The sequence below is a fragment of the Scatophagus argus genome, chromosome 7 (assembly GCF_020382885.2).
Source record: "Scatophagus argus isolate fScaArg1 chromosome 7, fScaArg1.pri, whole genome shotgun sequence".
Taxonomy (NCBI): Eukaryota; Metazoa; Chordata; class Actinopteri; family Scatophagidae; genus Scatophagus; species Scatophagus argus.
In genome coordinates, this window is record NC_058499.1 from 17,199,293 (window position 1) to 17,220,541 (window position 21,249).

The window sequence follows — 21,249 nt, forward strand, 5'->3', positions numbered from 1 at the left end:
TAATTAGGTCTTATGTTTGTCTTTACCGTCTACTTTTACTCCATTACACTCTGAAATTTGCAATATATTTTATTTGTCCTTGTCAAGGATGCTAAATGTATAAAACAGTAATAATAAAAATGTGCAAACACAAAGTCTGTGCAAAGGCCAAAAGTCAATCATGGTGTTAAACCAAAGTGTAGTTCCTTAAGGAAGTATTAGGTGTAATTAGACATTGAGATAGACCCAAAGATCAGACGATCAGTACATTAAAACCCAAAAAATATTTGCTGCTTCAGGTCTGATTCTGTTTTCTTAAAGTAACTAAAAGTCTATCATCAAGATGAGATGAATTTTCTTCTTTAAAATGAACTTTTCCATGACTGTCACTTTCCTTCAACTTATTTTCTTGTTTTGTAATGTGCCTTTAAAGTGATACTGGTTTAAAAGAAATTCTGATGCTGAAGGGTAAACTGCACTGAAAACATTATCTCTCAACACTCTCAAAACTGAATTATTATGAATATGTGTTACCAACATGCAAGGTCAAACTAGGGTTTATTTTAGAATTAAATAAGAAAATCTGCCTCTTAACATGCTGCTAGTAGCTACCACTTCACACAGTATCCAAACATTTATGACCAACAGAGATTTTTTAGCTTGTAAAATGTGTGTTGGTTGTTTATTATTTTATTATTATTTAACTGGCGCATTTTAGGCATTTAATTTCTTGTGCTTTAGGGGAATCATATACAACAAAAAAACAAAACATGAAGCGACTGAAGAATCTGCAGTGAATTCAAAATGTGTTATGATATATTAAAATATATGATAGATTGTTTGAGGTTGAATGTGCTGTGCAGGTCATGCTGTGAAGAAGACATCTGAGGGCAGGAATGTTGTTTATATGAGTGCCTCGAGGGTAGCTGGTGGTGGTGTGACTGGTCGAACGTGGTGTTCGTTGGCATTTAGACTGTCAACATCTATTGTGTCTGGAGTTATAATGTCAACATAATATAGCTGGACTGCAGTTCAACAATTTAACTAACATTGCCTGTTTGGCAATGAATGTGTGTGCACTTTCATTTTACATGTAGGTGGATGTGCAATGCTAAACAACTTGCAGAAGTATAGCCTTTGTTACGAATTTATGAAACCTGAACTGCCTGCAGATCATCTTGACTCATCTTAATTCAGTGCCAACGTCCATTTATTTCAACACAGTTCTTACTGTAACATGGTCATGGCTCTACTAGTATCTAACAACAACTTTATCTCACCAAAATATAAGACAAGAAGAATCATGGCTCGAACAATGTTGTTATGTTTGTAGGTTAAGGTCCTCCACAGTGCTGTGCACAAGATATCCCAAGAGTGTTGGCTGACATACCTTGAAGATCAGTTGCTCCCGTCCTCGTTTATGCATGTCAGCCCCCTCCGATCCATCACATAACTCTGGCAGGGGTAGAGACACTGGATAAGGGTGTGGGAACCCATCTGAGCACTCTAACTGTAGTCGATTTCAAAATCTCAGGAAACTGGATTATGATTGTGGATGACTTTGTGATGATTTAGTGCCAAATTTTCATGGTAGAATGATACAGGTGATTCTGTTCTTTGTGTCTTTCAGGACACAAACAGTGCCTCTATCCACTCAACAACTAGTTCGAGAAAGGCAAAGATGCTTCACAGTCAATTGTGTGTGAGTTCTTGTAATGGTTTTGTAGTACAGAGCACTCAGTACTGAACAGCTCTTTTCCTCAGACTGTTGCGTTTTAGAAAGGCAATTATGTGCATGTACTTACTGTGGATGAATACATGTTGTGTTTCTGTGTACATCCTTGCAATCAGACCCCTGAAATTCAAGTTCACTGTAGGCCTTGTGGCAGCAGGCTCCTGGGTCAGAGGTCATGCTCATGACATCAACGGAACATCCGGGGGGTCTAAATTTACACTCCATCCAAATTGCCCCCGATTCCGTCCCTCACTGCTATTAATAGGCATAGGACTGCTGCGTGGCATGCACCCGCTCCCTCCGAGAGTGTGAACATGGGACATGAAAAAACAAAGGAATCTGACCTGAACTGGCCACTACTTCTGACCACTCACTCAGTGCTGAAGGCAAAGGGGCAAGGGTTTAATTACGTGCAGCGACAGAGGGGCTAATGGTTTCCCATTTTGTTTTTCAAGTGGTCATGCTGCTTCATTCTGGTTAGAGAACATCCAAAGCTGCAATTATTCAAAATATTTTATAAATTATTTGGCTGCAGTCACACAGGTTCACTAGCAAGGACCAAATGTGTTTCAAACACAGCAATAAATAAATCAATAAATTGCCTGTAAATATAGTATAGTACAATAAAAGTAACTTACTATTCTCAAGTGCACAGCTTATGGAAGGCTTGTAATGTTAATTGAGGGCAAAAAGACACAATACAGTAAACTATAACTATATCTATATGGACAAAGGTATTGGGACACCTGACCATTGCAGCAACAGGGACTTCAATGACATTGCACTCTAAATACACAGTCACTTCTGTAGCTATAACAGCTTCCACTCTTCTGGGAAGGTTTTCCACAAGATTTTGGAGTGTTTCTGTGGGAATTCTTGCCCGTTCATGCAGTAGAACATTTGTGAGGTCAAGCAGTGATATTGGACCTCTATGGACTTTGCTTTGTGCACTGGGGCACAGTCATGCTGAAATAGAAAAGGGTCTTCTCCAAACTGTTGCCACAAAGTTGGAAGCATAGCATTGTCCAAAATGTCTTGGTATGCTGAAGCATTAAGATTTCCCTTCACTAGAAGTGAGGAGCCCAGCCCAACATATAGTGTATGAGGGTCAAATGTTAAATGAGGTGCTGAGGAACTTAATGTTTACTTCTTGATCTTTTAATTGCACAAGAAGAATAAGATATGCAGAAAAAAAGATCCAGATTGTTCTTCCCTTGTTACCCTGTAATTATTCAGTGCCTCACAGGTGTGCTGGCTGGAATATCAACCGGTCACCTGTTCTTGCTCTGTAATTACAAGTAACAATGAGCTATTCTTTTTTGTTTATTGTTGCACTTCTTGGTCCTCTTCTAATGAACATTTGAGTGATGTTTCCCCTAAAATACCTCTTAGATACCCAGTACAAAGAAAGTAATTATGATATATATTGGGGGAGGACACATATTTAGTATTAAAAAATTTAATTTGTAAAAAATATTTTCGTATGATTTTTCATATTTATGAATTTTCATTTTTGGGCAGCGGCACATGGCTGCAGGGGAGGTATTTCACTTGATAACTTAAAAGGTCCCCGTGACCCTGACGGATACACGGTATAGAAAATAAAAAAGTGGTCCTTACATATAACAAGCCTCTGAGGCCCACAGTCTTGTATCTACAAAACATCTGTTACAGATTGTCAACGGGCGATGAAAATGGTTTTATAAACTGCGGCCAAAAATGATAATTGGCTCCCTCGACACAGTTCTGCCTCATCCTTGATTGTGCTGCATAATACACATAACACATTGCAGCTCAAACCTACTGTATGAGCCCTTCCCATAACGGCAGAAGTAAACAGGCCACTGTTGAATCAGATGTTGACTCAAAGTCCTCTCTCTCTCATTGCTCTCTCCTTCTTCGATCGTGTCCTTGTACCTGCCCTTCATCCTCTTCTCTGTCCCTCTATGCTATAATGTAAGGAGCTACTGCTGCTGCTGATATAATCTTTGGATTAGTGATAAAAATTCAATTCAGCAACGATTTGGAGAAATGACTCAAGGCATTAGGCTTCACGGTCCATTCTTCAGTCATGGATGAAGTGAGTTCAGAGGGAAACACTAAAACAGCGAGTCTCATTACACGCAAAACTATTCACTTCAACTGACAAACTTTTCCATCTTCATGTCTGGATCTTCAATTTAACGCTTCCCTTTTTTTCTTCTCTGGGATATTCAATACCGACAACTTCTCCTCCGGCTGCCTGAAAGTCAGAGGGGGAAAGTTTCCATGCGGCCCCAGCGCTGGCTCTTGGCGGGACAATCTCACTGTAGACCGAACTGTTTCCGTCTATCCACCTCTGCTGTTAGAGCGCTCCCTCCTCCTCCCTGACTTTCTCCCTTCTTGTACAGTGACACAAACAGCCACTTTCCACTGCCCCAGACCTGAACCTTCATTCCACTTCTCTCTCTCTAACTCTGTCCCACACACACAACTCACACCACAAACAGAAGTGGTGTGAGTTAGATCTCATTTAGTTAAAAATACTATGGGTATTGCTGAGTGTCTGAACTAAAAACAAGTAATAACTAATGACTGATGGAATTCAAAATTAACCTTGCATGTCCAATTGAGTATTGGTAGATTATCTGTTTGTGTGTGAATGCTTGCATGTGTAGGAGTGCGTGTAACATCTAAGTACTGCAGTTATGAAAGCCAAGCAGTTAAACGGCCAAACCATTAACCAGAATATGACTTCTGAAAAAAAAAAGAACCAAAAAACTCAACATTCATTTTCAAAAAGAGCAAATTTTAAAAGTAATGAGAGCAGCAGAGCTCTCGCAGACTTTCACCCCGGTCATTCGAAAAGCAATAAAACCTCATTAATCAGGTTTGTGTTCTTATGGCAACCAATGAAATTAGATCATATTGTTAACTTTTATTTTCCATCAAAGAGCCCAACTGTGAGCATTAACAAACAGGCTTGAATCACATCTATAAATGGCAGAGTTGGATAACAGTGTGAGACCAGACCTTTGGCTGAAGGTTGCTCCGGTTCATGTTGCTGGCCCCCTCCACTTAGACATGGCCCGGTCTTCACTGGGAGTCTTGCTAAACACTGGCACCCTGACTGAGGTAATGACTACATGACTACAGCTCCTGCACCCAGAGCAAGCTCCAGATCTGTGGCCAAGGTTCGTAATGAGGTGGAAATCAACTGCATCCGTACAAAAACACAAACAAGTGTTTTTTTTATCAAAGTGATTGATAAAATCGAATTCAGCTGCTGATGAATTAAAAAGGCACCTTTTGGGCGCCCCTGTAGCTCAGTTGGCAGAGCGTGCGACCCATGTACTGAGGCTGTCTGTCCTCTGCAGTGGCCATAGGTTTGATTCCCACCTGTGTCTCATTTGCTGCATTATATATTCTATATGAATAAAAAGGTAAATGAAAGAAAGTCATAAAGCACTCCCTCCAAAAGAAAGGCACCTTTCCACAAATCAAATCATCATAAACACCCAGACACATTTACATAGTCAGAGCCAGATAAACCAGCTAGTCCCAAGGTAAAAAGTGTGCTGTGGTTCCCCATTTGAGCACCGTGTGTTGCCCAGATTTGTCTGTTTTAAGTTAATTAAATGCCAATTTATTTAAGAAAGCTTACCATGTAAGTATAACATCAACAGAAAAAGAAGAAGAATCAGCTTTATTGACAGTATATATATTTTTACATACACACACTGAATTCGTCTTCTGCAGTTGACCCATCCTTAGTTGAACACACACATGCAACACCCGGCAAATTACATGCAGTGAAACACACACAGGAGCAGTGGGCAGCATCAGGTGCCCAAGGAGCATATTGGGGGATTAAGTGCCTTGCTCAAGGGCACAACAGCCAGGGAGCATTTTTCGCATTAATCACTCCACCACACCCAAATATTGGGGGAGGGGGGGGGGGGGGGGGGGGGGGGGGGGCGGGGGGAATCGAACCGGTGACCCTCCGATCACAAGCCGCTTCTCCAACCACTAGACCACGGCCGCCCCCCAAAAGCCTTGGGTGTTTGGAGCCTCTGAGATTCTGGGGTGTTGGGTCCATTGCCCATTTGGCCTGGTTGATAATCTAGCTTTGTGACAAATCAATCCTGTATCAATATATAAATATATTTCTACATTCCTTCACCCTTCTGTGTCATTGGATGTGAATACCTACAATTGTAATGATAAGTTTAGAAAAGTCGTTAATTATTTTCAGTATTGGAAATAGGCAAATATACAGATTCATTTGCTGCAGAGACAATAAATGGCAAAGAATATTTTTGGATGATCTGGGGATTTGAACCAGCTAATTAGCAAACAATTAATAAATAATATTATAAATGATATATCACCAAAACAACTTGCACATTATGCTCTTAACCCTAATAAACACTCTGTATGATAGTTGAAGCATTGATTTGAGAGTTAATGGTGTTTAGTTTAACGTAATTCATTTGGTCAAATAATCTAATGTTTTTATGGTGTAATATGCAATGGTTTTGAAAAAAAAAAAATCAACTTCTGCTTCACCACCTTCATTAATCTCCAGTACAATCTCATATCAGCTGTCAGATGAACTTGTTCCAAACCAACAAACAAGTAAACAACCAATGAAGTGGTTGGCTGGCGAACAGTGAACATTTTCTTTTTCTTGAGGCTAAAAACTCAACTGGATGACTATAGGCATGGAATTCTGATATAGGGTGATAAATACTTGTGCCAACTGGTAAACATTACAACTGCATATTAATCAATTGCCTAACTACCCTCCAGCGCCCTCCACACACAAACACACACACACACACACACACACACACACACACTCTATGGCATCTTAACGGATGGAAACTTCCCTCCCTGGCATAGTGTGGGCTGTCAGTGTGGTCCATTTCCTGCCAGGTCTGGACCAGCTGAGCCAGGGACTCATGTTCCACTCAGGGGGCCTTCAATCATTCTTACCCCTACTGCAGGGACATCGTAGTGGGTGTGAGGTCAGACCCTGGGGCACAGGGTGGTCTGAAGGAGACATGGGACAAGGTCTCCCTCTGCTGCTGTCTCATCATATGTACCCTGAGAAAATACTCACAACAATAACATTCCCAAAATGGAAACCCATTTTCAAAAAGAATATGTACTCTGCTGTTTACCAAGGAAGACATTAAAGCAGCAGGGAATCATGTGGTAAAATACATGAACTGATGTTTTTTTTATTTTCATACAGTGAAAGAAAATATATCTTAATATATTCTATATGTGCATAGGTACATAACATTTTTTTGCAAGTCGAAATTGCAAAATTTGACTAAGATTGCAAAATTAATTTTGAAAGTGTGCTACCTTAAAATATCACGCACAAAGCATGTGAGATGTGATCAGTGCATCTACCAAGTTTGAGAAATGCAGAGCAATTGATGGGCCTCCAAAAAATATTCTCATTTACTGCCATTGGAGTGACTTGTCCTGGATCAACTTTTTAACCCAGTACGTTTATTTGATAACTTAAGTTACAAGTCCCTTCTTGGATTACATGTTGCATGAGAGCAAAAGTGGTGCATTATCAGAATTAAGGTATGTTATCAGCAACCAGACTACAGAAAAACACCCTGAGCCATCCTGATAATCATTTGACTCCTGGTATAAAGTATATACAAAATAAATATATAAAAATATTAAAAGTATACATAAAAATATTTAAGTATAACTTATTTTTGTTTGTAATTCAGATACTTAAATACGGTCATCGTCTGAAAATTACTTGTGATACCTAAGTACATTTAATACCAGATACTGTAAGACATTTACTCAAGTACTTTTTCCATGGATTACTTTCATTTTTACCGAAGTATTTCAATTTCGGAAGTATGATTTTTGGGTCCCTTTTCCAACTTTGTTTATCTTTAAAATAAAACACCTACACCGCAGGGGTAGGCCTGTTATTAATACAACTCGTTCATAGTGAATACTGGTAAGCCATTTTGAATCAAATGGACACCAAAGCCCAGTGAAAGAACTTGAATCTGAACAGGTTTAAACTGTTCGAACTCTTACTCTTCAACGACACGCATGTGCGCCTGCGCATTGTCAGTGGTCCCGGAAGTACATCCTTGCACGTGTAGCGTTTGACAACCTTGAACAGACTACAAAACAACTAGCCCATAGCTTATGTGACTTCTCATAACAAACCCTTTGAGTGATGCCAGTGACAAGATTACTGTAAGTGACAAGTTTTTATTTTTATTTGTTGTCGTAAATGTGTAGAAGGACATTTCGGCTAGAGATGGAACTTTTTGTAGTGCGCGTTTCTGCCACTTTGGTGGGTTAACGTTAGCACAACCAGCTAATGTTAGCATGTCACTGACGTCCAGCTAACGCTAGCTTGGGTGTCTGAATTTAGCTTTGCACAAGTTGTTTTCATTTGTAACACACATTGTCAGTGCGCGTTAAACTGTGTTTAGCACTTTTATTCATAGTGACTCTGAGATGTTGTTACACAATAAAAGAACGTAGCCGGCGTTCGCAAGCTATGCTAAAAACAAACTGACGCTGATATGTAGTTAGTGTGCGGTTTACTATGACACCCAGTGGTCTGTAGATAGTGAAGTGCCTCTTCCCTGTCTATAATCATATGCTGCATCGGAGTAAAACCCCGTGAAACGGAGTTTTCATTTTGGTTTGTGTACAAAATTGACTTCTCTAATGCAGCAAATCCACCAATGCTTGACTTTAACATCATTCAATTTTTCATAAGCTGAAAAGATTTGGTAATATTTTGCTCCCCATGTCTAGAGGTTGTATTTATGTCGACAGTTATATATTTTTCTCAATGATGGTTTTGTAATATCTTGGGAGAAAGTGTAAAGTAGTTTTTACTGCTTGTAACAGGGTTGACATTTTTCCAGTATATAATGAGTTTTTGTGTTTATGGTTATAATTTTCACTGATGGCATTGGTCTCGCCACATTTATTGCTTGCATAAAGGAATACCTTGTCGTCATTACAGTGAGATATGACTAAAGTGAGAGAGTGATTAGATGAATAGGCAGGTTATTAAAAAGCAAGCAGCAGTTGTTTATATTTATTTGCATTAACTATTTTGTTAGGAATTTGGGCTTATACTGGGACCGGGGAAACTAATTTCGTTCCACCTCATGTTTCTACATGTGTGAAATGACAATAAAGCTCCTTGAATCCTTGAATCCAGAACCACATAATCTGATTTCAATGAGGGACTGACAAACCCTCTTCCCTTCCTGCCCAGCACTGACAAGTTTTGATCAGTGGGTGAACGTAGTAGTGCATTTAGCAACTAGAAGAATTTCCCTCCAGGGATTAATAAAGGAATTCTGATTCTGATTCTGATTCTGATAGAGGTGGACACTTCATGCAGCTGGAGTGGCAGATATCACATCAAGTCACAGCTTCTTGCTGCATACAGTGATCACATCCCATGGGTTTTTACTGCACAGCTCTCTTTTGAAACAGATTGTTATGTTAGCTTTTGTCACATTTTGGCTACAATCTGCCATAGCAAATGAAGCTGAAATGGCAACATGTAATTCTACATGTTCACTTTGTAGATGACTGTGAATGATAATGCAGATAACATTTTGCCTCTCATTTCAGATACCCTCTCTACCAGCTGGGTAACCCACAGCTGAGGATCTTCAGACCCAGCTGGTTCCTGACTCTGGTGAGGCCTGGGAAAGAGCAGCCTCCTGACACTGTACAGTTTCGCATCCCTATGGAGTAAGTCTTTGCTTCAAGATCTCGCTTGTCATCATATAGAGATGTATTAAATGAAAAATAAAGCTTCTGTTGGCGCTACTTATTTTGGCCCGGGTGGCCGCTTCGTATTCTTGATCTTGCTTACTTTTTAGACGATGGAATGGGTTACTTGTGTTTCAGCCATTTGATGGCACAATACATGTTGAAATTAGGGGGGCAATCTGGCCACTTAATACTTAATTCTCCACCTTATTTTAAAGTTTACTCACAAACTATTTTAATCTTAACTTGCATTTTCCTTTCAGCCGGCCTTAAGAAGCACATATATTTTCCTTTTGTGTTTACAACACAATATCTACTGTATAAGTATAGATTAATATAGATTTTGAAGAAAGTGAAATCCCTTGCAAATTCCATGTTGTGACACAATATCACACCAACCTGTGATGACTGTGACACCTGGGTGCTGCCCACCCATACTATGTAGTATCGCAGTCAATCCTTATTACTCTCAGGAATGGCATTTGAGAGGTGGGTACTGTTTAAAATTTCCCCTCAGGGATAAATAAAAGAATTCTGATTCTGATTCTGATTTAGAGGAGACTTTAGGTACAGTGCCAATACTGCTTATAAGTTTATTGTTGGCAATGCTTACCAAGAAATGTATTGACTTTTGGAAGCTCAAAGGTAAGTGCAGAATCTCCTGATTGATGACTTAAATGGTAAATTATTTTGATTGTTTGTCAACTGATGACTTGTCAAGCCAGTAGAATCATACTGGCAGCATTATTGAGTGGATAGCCCAACAATGTGTCCTTTAACCCTCCTGAGTCACATCAGATAGATTTTCATTGTCAGTGGTAGTTGTTTAACAATGAAGACAGCTCACTCACTTTTCCACTTATGTCTCTCAACAGGATGCACAATTAGTGTATTGCTACATAATGTACAACATGTAGTCAGATTTTCTTGTTCATGCCTAGTTCTACTTTATTTATGTGTCCTTATTTTGCCATTAAAAGTAATTTTCAAATTGCCACTAGTAGCTTCAAATAACCTCTGTCATTAATTTTCATTAAATTTTCATTTTATCACTGCTGCTATCTGATAAGTCCATTATTAATTATTGTTACCTGTTGCAAGTGTCTTATTTGATGTGTCTGATCTAAGTTTATGTTCATGGACAATTTTATTTATTCTCATCACAGTGTCTTTTTGCAATCTCCATAGAACCATATGGTACATACTGCAGGGCAGCTGTTGTTTTGAAACCTCTACAGCCCACAATCAAACTCATTATATTTTGAAACCTATTAATTGTTCCTAAGGTGAATTTGTGGCTACATCAGCTTTTTCACAAAATAAAAATGTAACAAGCTAATGCCTTGTATTACTATTATGAGACAAAATCGCTTATTGTGTTTAGCATTGGAGTTATTTTAGGTTGTTTCTTTTATTAGAATACTGTACTAGCTTAGTGTCCTTTGGGCTCATTATATAATGATTAAGTATTTGATGTTTTCAGCTGCATTTATTTGTTTTCATTTTTTGGTCTAGAAGTGTTTCTCGTCCAGTATTATGAGGTTGGAGGTGTGCAACATGGCCACCAGGTGGCGTGACAGCCTCAAGAATAGAACTCTTAGATGACAGTGCTCAACAGTATAGGCAGTTCTTACTACCCTAAGGCTGTCTTAAATGAGCTCATTTGCAGTGATGACTTGTGAAAACCTAACGTGAGGTCAAAAGTGCTTTTTTTTGGCTCTGTTGTGGACGTTCAGGCCCTGTTGTAGACAGCAAGACGTCAAACATTAGTAACCTCGTGGAGCTAATATTAATATCTACACAGAAATTGAAAGCAAACTGTTCTTGATCATTCTCCAAAAGCCAAGTCCAATGGAGTATGCAATATATTACAGCACTTTACTACCTCCTAATTTTGCTATGTTGTTTTTTGTCCTGCGACCAGTCAATTTGGTGAGTTTGGACAACACATATTCTGTCATAAAACGCAACTGGAGGTCCTTACCAGTCAGCACTTAGTAGTGATGAGCTGATTTTGACTACCTCTATGAGCCAAGGTCACTGAGGTTAGCAGTGCTCCTCAGGCAAGGAGAGAACCAGAGCCCACATGAGGGAGAAAAATTGAAGTTTGAGGCAGATCATCTATGTGTCTCTGGTGGGGTTTAGACCATAATCTGTTCATCCAGGTGCCTGGCCTCCCACTCTGATTTTTTGCCTCTTCTCTGCCAAACTCCTAGGGTGCTTATGTAATTGTGTGTGTGTCCGTGTGCGTGCTTTTCAGTGTGGGTGAGTCAGTTTGTGAGCATGGTGTGTGTCTTTGTGTATATATGCACAAAAGTGGGTAAGTGCAGGGTGCATGTGTGTTTTTAAGGGTGTGTAAGGTTTTTTTTTTTTTTCTTAGAGTCTTTGATGCTTGGGAGAGGTACATGGCTGATTGATATGCTGCTGGGGCCTCAGTGTGTGCTTGAAACACTGTTATTTTTTACTTTCATAAACAAAATGTAGTAAATGGACACACATGGAGAGACAGTGACACAAGCAAAATATCACTCCTACTCCCAGCTTATTGATGAGTCTGAGTCATTATGGCAGTGAAAGCTGTTGTAGCTATGACTCTCGAGGGTAGGCGGTGTTAGCGTGGGTAAGTTGTAGCACCGAGCAGCTGTTAATGAGAAGTGGTAATGTTGCCGTTCTCAGGGTAATAACACAAGGTGGTCTTTATCTCAATGACACATGGGAGTTAGGTATCAGTGATTGCCTGTCTTGTTCTCTTTTGCTTTTTCCTAGTTTTCTTGCTTGTTTGCAGTATCACTTGCTTACTATGATCTGCGCATGTCTTTTTCTGTCCTCTTCTCAGTCCCACCCCGGACTCTGTTGTTTATTGTGCTTTTCTTAAACGCTTTGCAACGCGTCCAAAACCAATCCCTCTTTGGTACTTGTTGTTTGAGACACCTGGCCTGTGTTCGTGTAATTCTCTTTCTACCTGCTGCAGGGAAGTATTTGTTTGTCTTTTTGATTGTTCACAAACCTTTTGTGCTATGTTAGTATTTCCTCTCTGCTCTAGAAGGAACATCATCAAATTTCTAGGTTGACACCCACACACACACCTCTTGTGCCTCACCTGGCATGGCTAGAGGCCAGCGCAGACACACACACACACACACACATAAAAAGAAAAGAGCACAACGCTGAACGTTGTGTTCACTACCACACAGTCACATTTCATGCTACGATGCTGTCTAATAACAATGAAACCAGACCATGCTGCGGTTTTCTCATTGTAATCAAACATGAGCAAACTGACCCTGCTACACACCAGCTCACATTTTTCCACTCCGACAACTGTTCAGTACCTGTTGAAACAAACAGTGTTATGATCACCATGGCAATCACTCTGTTTCTGTTCCCTTGCTCCACTTCATAAACACGTGGCTCAAGTTGGAAACTGGGTTATTTTTCACGCTAATTAACCCCAGTTTATGTCATAAGATGTCATTTAGCAAGCCAGTAGAGGACTGTAACTAGTCAAGGCTTTACTGACCTGTCTGTCTGTAAGGTTAGTGACTCTTGGTAACTTGTTCTTTCATCTGTTTCTGTTCTGTTCTTGTCCAGGGCTTTCCACATAGATAGGGAGTTGGCAGCCGTCCGAAAAAAGTGGGGTCTGAGAGAATTTTAGATATCATTAAACTAACTGACAATATATACAAAAAATTAAATTAAAGCACACCAGTATGACAGATTTCTTACTGAAGAAGCCTATGCGAGTCTGTTGATTTCTGTTTCATTCTAGCTTCCTTTTGGGTGGCATTTTTTCTCTCCTGTTTCTTCTCTATGCATACACTCCACACCTGTGGCCAAGTAGGCAGGTATGATTTACCAATGAACAATCACTTTGTTGCTTAAAAATCAGGAAAAAATTACTCAATGACAGGATAACCAAAGATGTAAATCATGGATAAGTTGTGTGATTTGAAACTGTACTTATGTGATACCACAGGAAGTTCCATTGCATCATATTTTTTATTTAAAACATGATTTCGGCCATCTGACATTAGTTTGCATAATTGGTCAATGGCAAAAAATAGTGTTCCAGGATGTTTTCCTTATGTGACGGTGGTCTGTTACTTGAACAACAATACCCATTTGTCGTAAATGGAAAATGCAGCACTTTCAGTGGACTTCTTAATGCTAACTGTGCGATAGTCAAGCTGCGGCCATCGGTGTTTTTAAAATTTGTCAAACACTTGCTTTCTGCTCTCTACTTGGCAGGACACAACCTCTCCACTGAATTTTGCACGCACACACACACACACACACACACATATTCATATTGAGCATGTGGGGTGGGCTGATACAGACGTTTCTGTATCATCACGCCCGCATTGTTTTGAAGTGGAGTCTAGTGGTTGTAAGATGCACACTGAAATTGCAACATTTTAAAACTAATGTGTTAAAATACATATAAGCTAGACTTAAATGAGTTTGGCTGTTTGGCTGGCGCTTATGGAAGGTTCTGATTGGCAGACCAAAACCCAGACAATAAATCTAATCCTTCACACGATGCTCTTATACTCTCAACTTCTCAGCTGTCTCTTCTCTAAGTCTCAGGTTCCTCAATGGCTTTCCCTCTAAACAAAGTCTGCTATTATGATCTTGATACTTAGTGTTGAGCAGCTTCTGTGCATGTATTGTCTGTGTAGATGGGAGGGTTAAAGTAGTGAGTGTGCGTATCTCGACTCAGACCTGACAATGGGGCAGACTGACAATGAGGAGCGGCTTTCTTTTGCCTTTCATCTGCGCAGAAAACAACTCTCCTGTTTCATTCTCAACACTAAGCCGCACTGACACAATGTACTTTGATGATGTTGTGTGTCCATGTGTGTGTATGGACTGTTTGGTGTTCCTTGGATGTTTACCCTTCACTGTGTTTAATGAAATTTACACATTAAATATAGTATGAGAGGCTTACTAGAGCACAAAAGTTAACATGTCAGCGAGACAGTTCAGCTGTGTGTTGCTTAGGAATGCTCCTTTTTTCAGACCACTGTAGGTATAGTTGTCCTGTCAGTCATGGTAAAGGTCTACCTATGTACGCTGTACTAAACACTGTTCCTCTTTGCTCACACATTTTTCTGGTGTTTGACATGTATATCATCATGATGTTTTCCACTTAAACAATTATGTAATTTTGCAATATTAGCTAATGAGTAATTCAGATAGCAAATATCAAACTGTCAACAGCCAAACTTCTGTGTCAATTACCATTTTTGTGAATGTTTTTTCAGGACAACATAAGGCAACTTACATACAGAAAAAAAGGCTGGATAGTTGATGATGTGCTGAAGGATTGTGGTTCCTCCAAAAAGTAGTAAGCGCCTGTCGCCTGCAACTCTGCGTCACTTCTGCGTGTGGCTGCTCTTCTTCTTTTCCATTCCCTCGTAATACTCCAAGTTGATCTGCCACCCGAAAAAGCACCATAAAAAGCCCAAATGTAGATGGAGCCCGGTTTCTATCAAACAAGAAGCCACATTAAAGGATTTCCAGTGGTTTGCCAAGTCAAGTTGCTAAAACAAGCAACCTTTCCAAGGAGGATTCATGAGAGCCACAAGAAGCATGACGGTCACTGAATCATCCCTATACAAAGTAAAGTTCATCTTAAAACAAGAAGTACATGACAACAGCAACACCCTCATTCTTTTGGGTCAAATGTTGTTATAGTGTTTACTAATTTTCAAAGACTGTGGCATGGCATTCACTCTATGCAGTGGAGTATCCACACCATTTTTAAAGCGTTACTCACCACGTTGACCGCTAATCCAACCCAAAGTTGGAACCAGTTTTTCACATAACATTTATTCAGATGCCCACTTACTGCTGCTTAGCAGTGCTTGTTGTTAACAAGTGAAAATAGGTCATTATTTGTCAAACTGTCGCAGCAATACAGTGAGTACAATGAGAACTAACTTGTTTATACTGACAGTTTTACTGTCTTTCCCACAATGAAGATAGCTGATGCCCCAGGAGCTCTGTGAGTGAAACTTTGAACCTAACTTTACTGTTTGGCTTTGCCAGGGGTGGCTGTGGCTCAGGAGGTAGAGCCTGTTATCCAATAATTGGAAGGTCGTGGTTCAATCCCTGAACCCTGGATGTTCAAAGTGTCCTTGGACGAGATACTGAACCCTGATTTGCTCTTCCATCGATGTGTGAGTGTTCTTGCGAATGTTATCCTGATTAGCGAGTGGCAGCTTGCATGGTGTCCTCTGCCACCAGTGTATGAATGTGTATGTCAGTGGGTGATTGCTAGCTTGTGTTGTAAAGCACGTTGAGTGGTCAGTCAATCTAGAAAAGTGGGATATAAGTAGAGTCCTTTCTCTTTATTTGTGAGAGGCAGGGTACACCCTGGACTGGTCACCAGTCAATTGCAGGGCTGACACACAACGACAGACACGCACACCTTTCACACCTAAGGACAATGTAGATCAGCCAGTTAACCTAATGTACATGTTTTGGGATTTTGGGAGGAAGGAGGAGGAAGCTGGAGTACCCGGAGAAAACTCACACAGGCACAGGGAGACCTGGATTCGAACCTGGAACCTTCTTGCTGTGAGACAACAGTGCTAACCACCGTGCCACCCCTCAGATATGTTGTCCTAAAACTTGACAATTGACTGGCCCCTTCTCATTTAACATACTTTGTTTCAAAATGTCATAATGATTTGCCTTCCCATTTTCTACTGCAAAGTTTAGTCCCATGAATTTGTTATTCTGAATCATTGAGGATTATTTTGGTATTTACAACTCTGCCATCAGCTGCAGTTCTCCTTGTAAAACAACACAAAGTCATTAGTTGGGGATACTGCTATATACATTGCTGAATCATCTGCATACATAGAGATAGAGACTTTAATAATGTCTTGTTTTTTTTTTGTTTTTTTTTTAACATTACAAATGATTTCCCATTGAAAGCTATGCCCACCAAATTCTGCTCTCCGCAAGTTGATCTTTTGTGTCAAAACAGTAGATGTGGAGTGACACACTTTGTAAGCTTGCAGATTGGCAACACTTTCGTTATTATATTTAGTTCTTCAGTTGTTATATTCCTGACAACAAATAGCTATCTATTCACAACTGTCCATTGTTTTCTTTAAAGATATTTGTTGGGAGATAAGTGAGTAAATACTTTGTTTAATGTTGTGTAACTTGCATTCAGATCTTACTGCAGTGTTTTTTTTCATTTTATTTTACTATTTGATAGTTAGCCATTGAGGCTGATGGGAAACATGGAGAAAGGGGGTAGTATTACTCATTCACCTGGCAGATGTTCTTTTAGCACCAGCACATTAGTGGACATGTGGCAGGCAGGAGGGTCTGAGCTAGCAGAATGCATTCACTATCCTTACTGTCAAATACTGCCACAGATGCCTCTGTCCTATCTTACACTATTCCAACTGTGCCCTTTCACCTACTTCTCTCATGCTTTTGGGCCGCAGGTGTAAATGGACCGCCTTAAATTGCTGGAACTGATACTCACAATATCCTTGGATCAGTGTGAGATCACCTATATTTGAGAATAGGAAAAGAAGCATGTAGAATAATTGCAGAGGAAGGATTACATTTGAGAGCAGATGACTGAGGTGTGCTGCTTAATCTGTAGATTGACGTATCTGCTAGATTGTCACACACAAACAACTATGTCACGATGGGGCAAAACAAAGGCATCAAGTTTAGCCTGTTTCTTCATCAATGCCTACATCCCTGTATGGGCCTGTTTCTCTTAGCACCACTTGATATCAGATTTAGGTCTTATATCTCCCTGCTGGACCTCCCCTTGAACAATGCAGAACAATCTAACTTTTTATATTGTTTTCCGACAATGATGCCAGTATGCCTGTTTCAAAACTGCTCAGCAACAGCGGACAATAATTGAACTTAATCCATCGTCTGTGACATCTGAGGCCCTTCTAGGTTTTGCCTTTGGAGTTCTTTCATCATCTTGGGTGAGGAATCTTTGTAGCATGTGTGTTTGCATATAAATATACACCAGTTGCTGAGGAACGATGCCTTTAGCCTTGGCAGTTGCTGAAGGCAAGTTATCATTCTTCCTCTGAGGTGTGAAAGGTTAGCTTGTGGAGTCAGATTGGTGTTTATACTAGGATGATATTCAGATGCTGCCTGCATCACTATTGGAGACACCACGCCCTTTGTCTAAGTTTAGCCCTGTTTATGTACTCGCATAACTTGACATTTTCTCCTCATCTTTCAGCCCAAGGCTTTATTTCAGAATGGATTCCAGTTTGTAGCTAAAATGAGACTGCACTGACTCAGGTCAGAGAAAAAAACGAGTATCTAATGTAACCCCTGTCAATCTAGTGCTCAGTACTTATGTAGATGTGTTCGTGGTAAATCTATAAATATTTATAAACTCATAGGCATGTGTGTAAACATTCTTTTATATTTGTTACATTTTCCATTTGGTTTAGTACTGGTGATTTTGATAAATGATTTATCTTTAGGTTTGATTAATTTTCTTTTTCTCATTGTTACATTCATGTGTATTTACTTTTCAGCCATAGCATATTTGTACATGCATGGGCATCTGGTGTAAAGTAACAGACATGACTAAAAGCAGATGGATTTAGATAGGGAAATGTGCCTCGTTAATCAGGTTCAGTGTTCCCTCTGCTAACGATCCAGATGAGACTGTGCAGTCCCCAAGCCACTTTCCTCTCTTTCAGTTCCCTGCCCCTGCTTTCTAGGAAAACCTGTCTCTTAGTGTAATCACTCTTTCTTTCTTGCTCTCTTGATCTCAAGTACCCTGGTCACTCCGCTCTGCTTCACTACCCTCTGGCATACACTGTGAGTTGAGGGTCATGGGGGGTCGGGGGTGGGGTGGGAGGGTTACAGATGGAGCAGAAAGGCGCATCTGCATGCCACATCTCTGGAAACACATCTCTCTCCTCTCAGCTGGGTAGACGAATAGGCTTAAAGGGGCTTTAACAAGTTTGTTTATACCTGTATTCACACAATGATGCAGAAACTCCTACACCAAAACATCCCGCTTGGCCATGGACCAGTATTGGCTCTGACAGGGAGAGTTCAGTGAGTGCTTAGTTCTCTTGTCTCTCAAAGGCCGCAGCCTTAAGTTGGTGTTTAGTACAGGATTTTTGAAAGACTTTAAAAAAGTAAGTCACAAATTCAACCACCTGAATTTTAGGACAGCTGTCTTCAGTATGATTTTGGCAGGTCTTAAAAATTGTTTTGTTATTTGTGAGCACTATGAAGTACATGTTTCTTACTTAAGGTTGAGTTGTATTAACTTAGCCTTACTGTTTTGGGGAAAAATTGGATTGATCACAAAGTAGCAAAACTACAGAATGAAACCAACATGGAACCAGTAACTACTACTCGAATCCATGTAGCCCAGTCAGAATTTATCAGAGCACGCCCAGCTACTGTGTGGCGATGTGCTTTGTTGGTTAACATGGCTTCTCGTTTTATTTAAAAAAAAAAAAAAAAAAAAAAAAAAAAACCCTTTTGGAAGTAATAAGTTGAAATTGTTTATGTTTATGCTACATTCATTTATTATGGGTAAGAGCAAGTTCAACAAGATTTGTCTTGAGCACAGCATATGATTTAGTTCTTGCTTGAAGCCTGTTTAAAATAAATACTAATTTGAAGCCTGCTGTATCTTGTGCAAGAAACTGCTCAAATTAGCTTGGGGTATGAAGGCATTAAAGTTGTATGGGAAGTGAGACAAACTTTAAGCTGCCATATAAGGCCACCAGCAAATGCCTATCATCACCCAGTAATATTCTGTATTCACGTTGGGAGTATCACCAAAGAAGTTGATTTACTATGCAAGTAATTGTGGGACTTTGATTTTCTTTCATATCCTTTGTATTGTATTTGCTAATATGGATGTGAAATTGGTCTAGATTGCAGTCATAATGGTCTTAAAAGGTCTTTAAAAGTCTTAAATTGAACTTGTTGAACCCCTGTTAGTAGAAAAACTCCATCATACCCAAGAGTCATCACATCGGTCCACTGTGCCTACCAGTGGAATCAAATCTGGAAATAGTTACTGAAGTGTCATAAATGCAAGCTTACCTCTCTTGATAAACAGAACTTAGCAGGTCAAATAAAAGTGTTCCAAGTCCACATCAGTGTCAGCGTATTACAGAGGAATAGGCAATTGTTTGTACAGCATGGAAACATATATTACATCATTCTTGGGTACAAAGAGTCTTTGTGTTCAGAGATGGGATTTTCTCACAAGCTAATGTTTGCCTCATGTAATATTGTTACAATAGCTCTAGATATTGTGCTGTTTACTTTGAAAAATCTGGAATATTAAATTATTCTGTTTTATCAAAGAAACGTATGAGGTGATAGAAGATGCCATATCCGAGGCACTCATGCCAGACCACAGCGTTGCTATTAAGCACTTTGTCAGACGCATTTGGGAAGTGCTTTCTACCAGGCTAATCCAATTGGCTAGATTGATTAGCCGTTAAAAGCCTTTCTTCCTCTAGTCGGAGAAATTCGTTCCAAATGCTGCCCAGTGGGCTAGCTTTAGCAGGGCTGGCTCACCGGATCAGTTGGTGCCAGGCCCACTTCCTGTGTAGGGTTTCACTGAGCGCGATCAATACATGCAGACAACTAATTGGATGAACACTGACACTCACATTTCTCTTCTCTCCACTTTATGATCCAGAGAATAGCTGAAAATGGGTTCATAGGGGAGTGTCCTGTCTCTTACATTAGGTAATAACAGCAGAGTTTATGGGAATGCAGCGTGGAAACATACTGTGTCATTTCTATGTCTGTGTCAGTTTGGTGAATGAGGTGTTATTTGATGGACAGTGATCCAAGTATGTAACACTGCAAATACTGGACTGCAACCTCAGACATCTTCCCTCACTCCCTTCTGGTTCACACACACACACACACACACACACTCAAACTACTCATTGCAAACACTGATGCTGGATTCCTTGCATAACCTCTGTTCTCCTTTCTCTCTTTCTCCCTCCATGTTTGTGTGCTTTTTTCCTGTTCTGGACATGTCTGGACAGAATGACCAAATGTGATGTAAAGAACTATCTGGAGAAGATCTATAATATCCCTGTAGGAGCAGTCCGCACCAGGATACAGTTTGGTGAGTTTCTCCACTGCTTTACACAAGCACATACAGAGAGCTATAATATTAACAGAATTTTAGTGATTTTCATGAAATATTTATATTTCTCATGGACTTAGTGATAGTGAAAGCAGTACTGAACTGGTACTTTTTGTTAGCTTTACCAGTACAAGGAAAGAAGGTGTGCTTTAACTGAAGATGCACTTGTCTTGCTGATCTGGGCTGTGACTAGTGGTCAGTAGAGCAGTTGTTAAACAGTGGATAAACACATTTTATTTCACCTATTATTTTTACCATCAGTGTTTTTCCATCACACAGAATGACAGGTAAATAAGTTGTTTACCTGTTGGAGGTGAGATGCAGCATTGTGGCAAGAGCCTGTTGTCTGCATCTCTTTGTCTAAAATCTCACAATGGCTGTACATGCTTGCACTCTTCCCCCTGCAGTATTGAAGAATAGCTACAAACGAAGGTTAAGCTAATTCACTGTTAAACACATTTAATTTCCTCTGATTTCTTCATAGTTAAAGCCCACTGTTAGTTTTCATTTAAATGTTTTGATTATGAAGCTGCAAAATCAGGAAATGTTGGGTTTTTATCAGCAAACAGCTTCACATGACTCCTGCAACTAA

The 21,249-nt window shown here is 39.8% G+C and overlaps 1 protein-coding gene across 1 annotated transcript in view; it reads left to right on the forward strand.

Annotated features, from left to right (window-relative positions):
• The first annotated feature begins 7,803 nt into the window (after nucleotides 1–7,803).
• mrpl23 (mitochondrial ribosomal protein L23) overlaps nucleotides 7,804–21,249 on the forward strand; it is a 37,140-nt gene continuing 23,694 nt past the window's right edge. Inside the window, exons 1-3 of the mRNA XM_046394191.1 lie at nucleotides 7,804–7,945; nucleotides 9,356–9,478; nucleotides 20,554–20,636. Of these exons, the coding sequence (XP_046250147.1) occupies nucleotides 7,926–7,945; nucleotides 9,356–9,478; nucleotides 20,554–20,636 (226 nt within the window). The 5' untranslated portion in view covers nucleotides 7,804–7,925. The remainder of the gene's footprint in view (nucleotides 7,946–9,355; nucleotides 9,479–20,553; nucleotides 20,637–21,249) is intronic.